The sequence below is a fragment of the Pinus tabuliformis genome, chromosome 9 (genome assembly GCF_031772625.1).
Source record: "Pinus tabuliformis cultivar Carrire ecotype Pingquan chromosome 9, CPIR1, whole genome shotgun sequence".
NCBI lineage: Eukaryota > Viridiplantae > Streptophyta > Pinopsida > Pinales > Pinaceae > Pinus > Pinus tabuliformis.
In genome coordinates this window covers 609543055-609555331 of record NC_142307.1, presented here as the reverse complement: position 1 = coordinate 609555331, position 12277 = coordinate 609543055, and the positions used below count along the sequence as shown (strand labels likewise).

At 33.3% G+C, this 12277-nt stretch overlaps 1 protein-coding gene across 2 annotated transcripts; it reads left to right on the top strand.

Moving 5' to 3' along the window:
* Positions 1-375: 375 nt before the first annotated feature.
* On the top strand, positions 376-8120 carry LOC149150069 (putative polygalacturonase). 2 transcript variants are annotated; one of them, XM_089438518.1, is made up of 6 exons: positions 376-690; positions 820-1134; positions 3340-3460; positions 3546-3720; positions 3827-3897; positions 7291-8120. In XM_089438518.1, the coding sequence occupies exons 1-6, from the start codon at positions 670-672 to the stop codon at positions 7944-7946; spliced, it is 1359 nt and encodes a 452-aa protein (XP_089294644.1). In that variant the 5' UTR covers positions 376-669; the 3' UTR covers positions 7947-8120. The 2 variants fall into 2 exon arrangements, with proteins under 2 accessions (XP_089294644.1, XP_089294643.1); XM_089438517.1 differs by having other exon boundaries at positions 811-1134.
* The last annotated feature ends 4157 nt before the right edge of the window (positions 8121-12277 follow it).

Here is a 12277-nt window from a genome sequence, read left to right as displayed (position 1 = left end):
AGATTCAAACTTAATCTATTAGCTAAAGATCGGATAATGCTCAACTGAAAATCGACGAAAATTGACACCTAGATTGATTGTGACATAAATTCTTTTGATATTTTTAGCCTTGTCAAAGACCAATTCGCAGGTGCCACGTATAATACTCATTATCCATTTCTTACGTATAGTGATCCGATAGCGATCATGCAACAAAATTTGAAGTCACATTGACATCGTCAATCCATTACGCCCGTGTTGCTCGGGATATCACAAAAATGAGATCCAAGTCACCCGGAAAATGAAATCCATGCCATAGTATCTGAGAGGATTGCTTTTTAACAGGCCAATGGGGAAGGAAGATCACGGGAATTTGGTCACGGTATGAGACAAACGTACATTTTTGTAGTCACAGGTCAAACTTTGAACACAGAACGTGGGTGGCATACCTGATCATCCTTCCATTGCGGGCATTTGATAAATTTTCCTGTGTGACGAAATTTTTGCCTTAGATGGGGGCGTGGATTAGAGTTTGAATGCAGTACAGGCTATAAAGACTGAAGGGAGGTCTATAAATATAGGTGACTGAAATAGAGTTTGAATGCGATGTAAATTGAGAATATTATGTACGCTTGAAAGTTGCTCCAAGTGTGATTTTTTCGACTTAAAATACGGCTGACTTATTTAGAGATGGCTTTTAAGAGAATCCATGTAAGTACCTTCGTCTTCGATAATTTTTCCCAATTCTTGCGAATATGCAGGGTCGTGAGATCGAAACCTGCTGAGTATTGCTTGTAATGGCTTTACCCTTTGATAGAAACTATGGTTCAGTTGTTTCAGGTACTACTTTTGTTGGGGTGTTTGATATTGCTCGGGGTAAAAGTGGAATGTCGGATCGGGAGCTGGTCCTACAGTGATGCGACGCGTCCGCTCCGAGCGGAGAGCATATCGATTAAGCAGTTTGGAGCTGTGGGGGATGGGATCACTGTAAATACCGAAGCTTTTCGCAAAGCTATTGATACTCTCAGCGGATTCTCGACACAAGGAGGAGGCGAGCTTTACATTCCACCTGGGAGATGGTTGACCGGGAGTTTCAATCTCACAAATCACTTCACTCTTTATCTTGATAAAGAAGCTGTCATTCTGGGCTCTCAGGTATGTCGACCTGTTAATTGTCTGCTGAACTTATGTTGATTGCAGAGGTCGGAATATCTCTGAATCTGATTATGGGCTCTCAAGTATGTTGACCTGTATGTTTAGTTGTTAATTGTTTACTAAACTTAGGTTGATTTATTTCACAATTTGATTATCAAAACATCAAACAATTTTCTTTTTTTTTCTTCATAATAATTTATTTATTTTTCTTCATTATCATATTCAAACACTTAAGTTTATCTTCATTGTTGATTCCCAAATATTCGATAATCAGACAGACATGAAAACCAAATAATTGACTACATTATATCCATCTTATTACAAAATATTCAGTAAATCAGTAATCAAAATAAAAATACCGCATTCAAATTGAATAATCCTCAAATTTAAAAGTATTCCTCATATTAACACACATTTAAAAAAATCAAACAATTTACCTCTTTCCTAATCATCTATTCAAATGGAATATCCTCAAATTTCAATATATTCTTAATACTGGCATTATTTTATTCAAAATTTTGACTTTTTAAAATTTAAAAACAATTTGTACCAAAACGAGTTATATATATATATATATATATATATATATATATATATATACCTCTAGAAACATGCCATTGCTCATAGCTTTTAAATTTTTTTTTCCAAAATTTATTCAATTACATCACATTTTCATCATTAAAATTATAATTTTAAATTTATATTCTAAAAACAAAAATATTTATTCACAACATATAAACTTAAATTTAACAAAAACATGTATAATTCCATAATAATTTTAGATTGATATTGAAAGACCTTTATTTGGAATCAATTTGCAAATTAAAAAACCCATGTTCTTTTTTTATTATTTAAAATTATAATTTTTTTTTAAAACTTAAATATATATTTATTAAATCTTATTTTTTAATAATATTATTATTACTTAATTATTTATAAAATAACTATAAAATTACCTAAATTATATATACTTGCTTAGATTTGATAAAGGGGGATTTATTTATGCCAATAATGCGGATATAATATATTTAATGTTATAATTATTTACTTATTTATAAATTAAATAAATAATTTAATCGTAAGGAATTTATATATCATAATATATTTGATTTTTTTTGAAATATATATATCAAAATATATTTGAATTTTTTTTTTTTAAATATTGTATCAAATTTTAAAGATGCGAAAACATTGAGTAAATATGATTTGATTGGAGTTATGTCACTTTACATCATTTGTTTAAAATAATTTTGTTTTGAATTGGTTTTTCTTTCTTATATTATATATATAATTAATTATTTTTTATTAAATATAAAAATATATATTTTTTTTCCAAATCATAAAGATTAAAAAAAAAATTAAATATCAATTCAACTTAATAAAAATTAATTTTTTATACATATACATAAATATCAATTTTAAATCTTTAAATACTAAAAATTATGATTAAAAAATTCAGATTAAAGTACAAGCAAGTCACTCACAATTACAGGCTTTTGAAGAACTTTCTACTCAATTCATGCTTTCTTTAACTGGTCATCAGTGACCACTCTGATTTTTTATAAACATGCATTAAAGGTTACACAGTGAAAACATTACCTCATCAATTTGTTTATATGATATAAAAAATAATTATTTTATATTAAATGTTATATAAAATTATATATATATAAAATATACAGTTCCTGGTTACATATTGTTATTTACCTCAACTTAACTTAGTCATATATATTTACAGATGGTTTAATTGATTATTATTTTAGATTTTTTATTATTATACAATTTTATTATAAACATTTTGGTTTTTTTGCTACCATAATTAAATATACAATTTTTATAAAGAAAAGTAAACCAACTACACCTTATCTGATATCCTAACTTAAAAAATATAACAATCTTTCTGTGCTAAGAAGAGTCTGTTCCAACAATTTTATTCTAGAAACATGAAATATATATGCTATGCTTTATTTTTATTTTCAAAGGAAGAAATCATGTTTGGATTAGCTCTCAGGTATATCCAGTCTATGTTAAAATTGGACCACAAAATTGGAACACAAAACCTATAAAGACCAAATCCCTGTGCATAAATATTTAACCACATCCTCCAAACAATTTTTTTATCTTGTCCTATAACGAGTTACATAATATTAATTTTCGAGTTAGTGTATATGGGATTCCTGACAACTTTGATAATGTATTGTACAGGATTTTAATGAGTGGCCATTGATCCCACCTTTGCCTTCCTATGGAAGAGGCAGAGATGCACCAGGACCAAGATATAGCAGTCTGATAAATGGATATAACCTTACAGATGTTGTGATCACAGGTGTCAATTTTGTTTCCTGACAAGCTTCTTACTTTATTTATTGAGATCATTTTCATATTCTAATTCATCTTAAATGGATTTGCAGGTGACAATGGTACTATAGATGGGCAAGGAGCAATTTGGTGGCAAAAATTTCACCAAAATGAATTGGAAAACACACGAGGTTACCTGGTAGAATTAATTTACTCTAAGGACATAACAATCTCAAATCTGACTTTCATAAACTCACCTGCATGGAACTTACATCCAGTGTACAGCAGGTATGTCAACATATCAATCACAGTATACAACCAGAAATGCTTTATTCTGATGAATTATGCAGAAGGTTTGACCATTGCACTTGCATTTGGTGTTTGAAATGTTCAGTAATGTGCTTATAAAGGAGGTGACTATCCTTGCACCACTTGATTCACCCAATACTGATGGAATTGATCCAGGTTAGTGTTCATATTTTTAATTATTATATCACCTGTTGCTTTATAGATTTTTATGGGGTTTTAAAAAAAATTGCACTGAGACTTTGATGATGGTTGTGAGCTGATATTGCTGAAAGTTTCTCTCTCTTACTGCCTAGCCTACGCTCTGTTTTATGATTTTTTTTTTCTCACTAAAGATAGATTAAAAGTTGTTTATTGCATCTAGAGGTTTATTTTACAATCTAGTAGAAAGGAATGTCTATTTCACATATATAATAAAATAGCTAAAAAAAATTAAGATTGGCACAAAATAAAAATGAAAATAACTATATAGATAAAGAAAAATTACAATACAATTCAACAAAAAAAAAATCTTTTAATATTTCTTTTAATTAGATATTTGTAAAATAAATATCTACAAGGAAAAAAAGTATCCTATAAATATATTCAAATCTTTAAACATATAAACATTTCCATATTTCCATGTCAAAGTTCTAATATTTGAAAATATTAATTTGATATAGTTTTATTATAAATTTTGTTATCCTGCCATGTAAAAAACATCATTAAATCTAATATTAATATTAATGTTAAATATAATATTATTATATTTAATAACTTTGGATTAATAATTTGAAGAAAAATTTACATGTATAAGGAGTTATATAGATCTAGGCTGGTGGTGGTAGAGGAAGTATTCATAGAATTTAATTTGTCATTATATGCACATTTTAATGAGTTTGCAAAGGGCATTGGATTTTGGTGTTTTTGTGTAATGAGTACTAGTAGAATTTAAATAGTGCCATAATATTAGTATTCTAATCACACGGTGCATTGAGATTTGGAGTTTTTGTGATTAATATTCATTTTTTATTAAAAAAAAACTATTTTAATTAAATAAAAAAACTAATATCAATTTATTAATCATTAATAATAATTTATTAACTAATCTTATTTCTCTCTAAAATTTGATGATGTAATCTAATCCTATTTTATTATTTCTGCTATTATTTTATAATGCATGCTAAATATATAGATATGTGATCTGTATGCATAACAATCTATTTTTACCTTGAGGTCTAATGTTGTGAACCTGCTTTGATACTACCATATAGCACGCCACCCCACATTTACCCACATGTACAACCTCACCAGGGTAGACATGAGCTAGGAATTACTATGCATGACCCAACCTCCAAGATGCACTTATGGAAATGGCTACCATATAGCACGCCACCCCACATTTACCCACATGTACAACCTCACCAGGGTAGACATGAGCTAGGAATTACTATGCATGACCTCCAAGATGCACTTATGGAAATGGGGTCCATTGTCCTGATCTTACTAAATCACTTAAAGACACATGATCACCCAATTGTCATACAATTTTTGCTAGTGAAATTTTCCCTGAGTTGGAACCATTTTCACCTTAAATTTACTTCCTAACGACACACATGTAAACTTGTGAGTGCAGTTAGAGGCTTCCAACTGCACACACAATTCATCCTCCATGTAGCTAGAATAGAGTTTTCCCAATTAAGAGAGTACAGCTAGAAGGCCTGTTCCATATTTTTAGGGCTTGCCTATAGGTCAATTGCCCAGATCTGCTCAGAACTTTCCAGATGCCTCTCAACCATTTGTAGGAGTCTTCAATCTTCATTCTTTCCTCTATTCCTGTCTAAGATTTTCCAATACATGATAATCATTTATACAAACACTTTGTAAACATAGTACCTGTAGGTCATGAATGAATATTTATTCACTTATTCATTAGTTTCATGATAGGTTCATCAAGAAGGCTCACTACCCTCTCATACTATTTGTAATAAACACATATTAGATCATGCATTCATATAGACTATTCAATAACTTGTCAAACCATGAGAAATATCATCAATAAGAGCACATCATATAATAGGAAATATACCATGCATGTAACCAACATTTAACCATAATCAAACCATGGAAAACCAACCATAAAATCACGTATTAAGCCAAAACTTGTGCTCATTAATCATAATAAAGAATAAAACATAATAACATATGCATAATACGAACCAAGTTAGGGACTTCCTTGTACCAGCTGACCATATATTGCAACTAAAACGATTCTTTCTTCCAGCCTAAACATCCCTGTGCCATATTTTGAGCATGAATGTGGGATCCCATGGGATAAACCAATACACAACCAAACAAGGGTTCCATAGGTTAAACCCCCTCTACCTTCAAGTCATAGTGATCTCATCTAAACCAGTCCAAAGATCACCAAAACCAATTCAAGCTTGGATGCCTCAGGATTTCTTCACCATACCCAGAGGAATTTTCTTATCTCCGCCCACCTTTCAAGAGATTCTTGGAGAAAACCATCCAGCCTCATTGCTCCGAACTATTAATAACTTTGGTGGCCTCTTCGTTCATTGATCATGGATATAGAACATGAATCTGTATTCAAATCTTCCAACGTAAATGTCATCTCAATAAATTATCTCACAATGAAAAACAGAAAAATTACAGAAACAAACTACTCCTCTCCTCACATGTAAAGTTCTTAAGCATCACAGTCTCAGATCCCATGTCTTCTACTCCGATACCGTGAGAAATTTAGTAGTGTCCTTGGACATATAATTTTATTGATTAGAAATTATAACTTACGCAAGGGGTGAGAGACATAGCATATTTAAACCCTTTCTAGCCTTATCTCAATATGTCACGTGTCCTTGATCAACAACTCAAAAATAATCACTATGAAAAGATTGTGACAAGTCCAATATATCACCTAGGAAATACAACAATTTTAAAATTCACTTTAGTATACTGTATTTTAGAACTAATATATTTTAGAATAAATTTATTTATCTAGAAAAATTATTTAACTAATTATTATTATTTCTTGTCTTTAAAAATGAGTGAAGTGTTAATCCAAAATCTCAAACAACTTTTCATGATACAATTTTCACCATAAATCACTTCTACACTATAACAATTAAACATATTCATCTTGAAATATTTTAATTTTGATTCATAATAATAATATATATTATATTTTCCTGAACCAAGATCAAAATACACGTGTTTAAGTACAAGTATTTATAATGTAATATATGACCAACTTCCTAAAAGTAATATCAAAGTAAACTTCAAATAGGCTTTTATACTGAAAATTGTTGGTCAAGTGAAGTTCTGATGCCTCGGTTATATTTAACTGAAATTTTGACTTGTTAGCTTGATTAAAGTAATTTGCTTGCTATAACTTCTTGACTTGTTTGGAGGGTGATTTGTTCGCCATAATTTAATCTTATAATTTATTGGCAAGGGACGGACTCCTTTTAAGACTTTTTATGACATCTCTAGCATTGAGAAATGCCATACATGCTGCTTAGATAATTGATATGTTTTCCCTTTCCTATGCAGATTCCTGTTCACATGTGACTATCGAGGACTGCTATGTCGTCTCAGGTGACGATATAGTTGCCATAAAGAGTGGGTGGGATGAATATGGAATTTCTTTTGGCATGCCCAGTCAACATATTGTCATCCGTCGTCTTGTTGGCATCTCACCCACAAGTGCAATAATTGCACTAGGCAGTGAAATGTCAGGGGGCATTCAAGATGTTCGAGCAGAAGATATCCTTGCCATCAATTCAGAAACAGGAATAAGAATAAAGACATCCCCAGGAAGAGGTGGGTTTGTGAAGGATATATTTGTCAATCGAATGACTATGGTGAATATGAAGTGGGCATTTACCATGACAGGTTCCTATGGTTCGCACCCTGATAACAATTATGATCCAAATGCTATTCCTGTTGTAGAAAGGATTAGCTACAGCAATATAGTAGCAACAAATGTAAGTGTGGCCGGGGATTTGGAGGGCATTGATAAAGCTCCATTCAAAAACATTTGTCTCTCAAATGTTACCATTACTATGGCTCAGTCCAAGAAACTTCCATGGAACTGCACTTCTATTCAGGGCTGGTCAAATGCTGTAGTTCCACAGCCATGTAGCATACTCGAGGAAAGACCAGCAAAGGGGAATGCACTCTGTCCCAGTCCTTCGCTCTTATCATAGTTTTCATTAGTAGATTTCATATATTCACTAGGTGAAGTGTATCAGTCTGGATTAATCTCTCTTTCCTCAGCTCTCTTACATATGGTCTCAATTGAACGTTTTCTTTACCCAAATAAAGTGGGTTTGAAGAGTTTATCGTTGCCAACGATCTTGAAACCAATTGAGCTTACTGTTTCCAGGGATAATTATTTGGATAGAATGCTTATTATTTTTTCCTGAAACTTTACATATTTTTACTGTTTAAATTTTTTTAAGAGCCACAGCATATCTACTGCCTATGACTTTTGAATTCCAAAGTTGGCTAATAAGGTATCCACAATCTAAATTCACTTGTATTTACTTGTATGAGGAATTACAAATACAATGCACTTATTGAATTGGAGATGAAAACTGAATTACTAAATAGTTTGAGTTAACAACATTTCAATACTGAGACAATCTTATATTACAAGTGGAGAGAGTGCTGAAATATGGTCATTTGTGACAATCTTATATTACAAGTGGAGAGAGTGCTGAAATATGGTCATTTGTCTGGAATTCACTCTATGTACCACTGTACCCAGTTAGTTTTATTGTTCTGTTTATATGGTTTTACTTATAACACTTCAAAAGATGATGAGAATGGAAACAGTAAAGGAGTAGAAAAACATCTTCCTCTGCGATAACAACAGCTGGAATGATAAACACTCCTCGCATATTCACACCTTGAAAACCTTATGTCGAAATGAAGCTGGTCCTCACTTGCATTAGAGCAAATCCATTTGAACCTTACTGGGCCTTGAAAGAGAGATCAAATTTCTTCGACCACCTCGTAAACAAATATTCTTGTAAATTCTTTATATTTTTTAATACAAAATGGCTGAAAGGTAAGATAGGCCCCATATAGTTGACTTAGTAATAAAATTTAATTATTTTTAAATTTGATTTTTTTCCATACAAAACATGGATCCTTTAACCGAACATATTGAAAAGGAAGATAACCCGATAACCCCGTATAGTTGACTTAGTAATTAAAATTTTAAGTTTATATGGTATCAAATTCCTCATCAAATTTCTTGATGTGGTAAAAAAAATATCGAAGAATTCAATATATTTTAATATACAATATATATTTTTTAATTTTTTTTACATAAAATTTTATGTTTATCCTATCAAATATTTCATATTTATAAGAAAGATTAGGTTTCTAAGCGTTTGATATCTTTTAATATGTAGCATATATTTTTAATAGACAATATATTAAAGGGAAAGATAATAAGATAAGTTTTTTTTGTAAGTCAGTAAAGTTTTAATATATTACTAAATAAACATATAATATAAAAATAGTAGCTGGTTTACCAGACGAGTTGTAGAAGAAGATTGTCTTTATCACACATTCAATCAGGCATGCCATTAGATTTTTCTGTCTTTAGTTTCCCTTATACAGTTCAAAAAAGCTCCCCTTCCCACTACTACTATATGTAGGTTTGCCTATTTGAATAGCTATATAGCTTTGATCTTCATACCTAAACTTGACAAAATAACTACAATACTACCTATATAAACATAACATGAAACTAAACAAAAGATTGGTCGATGCCATGATCAACTAACACAATATTATTTGCCTGAAGTTGTTGCCGTCATTGGCCCCATTGTTGGGTCCTCCACAAGGGTTGTCGCTAGAGCCTCTAGGGTCGCCGGTGGACCGCTGCCTGCAATGCAAGCCTCTCGAACTTGATACTTCCTCAAGCGGGCTAGATCTCCTATCTCTACACCCATCGGTATATCCACATTATCGATATAATTTAGATAGATTGAGAACATCTTGTTAAGATCCCTAATTCTGCCAACTTGCAATTTCTCTATGTTAACCAAACCCTTGAGATCCTCTTCAATTCCTTTTAGGCATTGATCTATAGATTTTAACTGGATTTCTGTCTCGAGTTGCCTCTTGTTCCTCTACTCTGCTACCTTTGCTTGCAGCTTTTCCACTAGAGCCTTGACATGCTAAGTGGTCTCCAACTTCTTGTGGTACATAGTCGTCTATGTTTTGGATTTCCCTGTGCTGATGATCCAATCTACTTCCTCCTCTATTCTACCATCAAGGATAGCCCTACAATGTCTTCGAACCTCACTCTCCCAAATTTCCACTATATCCTTCCCTTTTGCGTGACTGTCGCTTGGTAATTGTTAGCAACAACCTTTGCTGCTTCCTCCATGCATGTCTGTTTGCAAAACTCAAAGCCCTTAGCATCCGCTCGGGGCCTACCTCTTGGCCTACTAGCATCAGTCCAGCTCTTACTCATTACACTCCCTGATAACTGAATTTCCCTCATAGAAATTACTATCACCAACTCACAATTACACCACCTTTCAGTGTTTTGCCTTATGTCTATGAAGCCTGCTCCCTAGCTACGATTTAAAGATGACACCCTAGATGAGACTTGCCTTGCCGATATTTAAGTACTTTCCCTCTCCATTTTCAGTAACTCTAACCTGCTAGCGATGTTGTTGTTCATTCATGTGTACTTGGGATGCTTGGGGCCTACCTCTTGGCCTACTAGCATCAGTCCAGCTCTTACTCATTGCACTCGCTGATAACTGAATTTCCCTCATAGAAATTACTATCACCAACTCACAATTACACCACCTTTCAGTGTTTTTCCTTATGTCTATGAAGCCTACTCCCTAGCTACGATTTAAAGATGACACCCTAGATGAGACTTGCCTTGCCGATATTTGAGTACTTTCCCTCTCCATTTTCAGTAACTCTGACCTGCTAGCGATGTTGTTGTTCATTCATGTGTACTTGTGGATATCCTTCCTCTCATTTTCCCCTGCGAGCGGTTTGTTCAAAATCATAATCACCCTGACCTTGCTCTTGTATGTTTCTCCTCTTGATTTTGTACCTTCCAACTCCTCTTGTCACATCTCCTATTAATTAATGAGACGATCACACTAACAATCTATTATGGGGGAAATCCTCTCCTTCCCATGATTAACCATCACTCTATCCTTGTACTGTAGACACATACCCCTTCTTGTTTCCTAAGTATGTCCATAATGAAGGATTATTTGTTCGTATGAACTGGTAGGTCACTGTCCTGATTTGGGCCCACCCCTTCTCTATCAACTTGCCTTAATGGCTTGGAGTGATCTCTCTCTGCCAACCTTTAGGTTTCCTCCTTTAGCTAGCCCTTTGAAAACTCGCACACCATGTCGGTGAACAAATGGACATTCTCTACCCCTTCATTTTCCACCTTGTTTGCCAACACATTTGAAAACCACTGAACTAAGGTGAATTCCATGAATTTCAACACCTCCAGATGTTTTTGAATGCGTTGGATTAAAAGGGGCAACTGCGAGTTCCATGTTACTTTACTTATTTGTGCGCCACATTGTAACATATGTGTTGCTTGAATGACTAAAGTGGAGTTACCTTCAACATTAACATTCATCATTCCTTCTCGAATCATTATTTCCAACCCATGCTCCAGGGCCTGGAATTCTGCTACATTGTTTGATGTATGGCCCAGGTTTATGAAATATACTATGCAAATTTTTCTCGTCTAGTCCCTTATGACTCCACCATCCCTTGCCTTGGTCGAATCTCCTTTCGATGCCCCGTCAAAGTTCAGCTTCAGGAATCCTTCAGGGGGAGCCAGCCAAACCATGGAGCCCAACTTAAGATGGCCCTCTCTTATTCGGTGACTTGACCCACTCAGGTATTCGAGTGCAAAATACTTCAAAATTTGCGTTTCCTGGGGGGTGGTTGTTCCTCTGATGGTTGATTTCCCGTACTAATTAATGTTTCCTTTGGGTAATGCATTTTTCCTTCCACTAGGTTGTCAACAGGGAGCTTATTATAAGAGAATATTCATCTATTGTGCTCCTTCCAAATTTCCCAAAGGATGAAACCTTGAATGAAATTCCAGGTAAGGTTCACCACCTCGTTTTTTGTATAATCCACCCGCCATTTCTTTATTGTTTCTTGTATGCTCTCTCGATTTCGGTTTCTTTATCTAAATATTGAAGCTAATTAGTCCCATAGTGCCTCCGTATAGTTACAGGTGTTGAGTAGATGATTAAGGCTCTCTTTTGTGTTTCTAGAGAGGAAACACCAAGAGGAACCTATAAATCCTCTCTATATAAGTTTGTCCCGAGTTAGGACCTTCCAGTGTAAAATCAACCACATGAAAATTTTAATTTATGGCCAATGTGGCACCATCCATAGTTTTCTCCACGATGGATCATTTGTACTAGTATATCCCTCACTGAGATAAGCTTTGACTTCCTTGAGATTGAACTCCATGTCTTCTTTTTTCCCCCATTTAAGTTGGTCCTGCTCA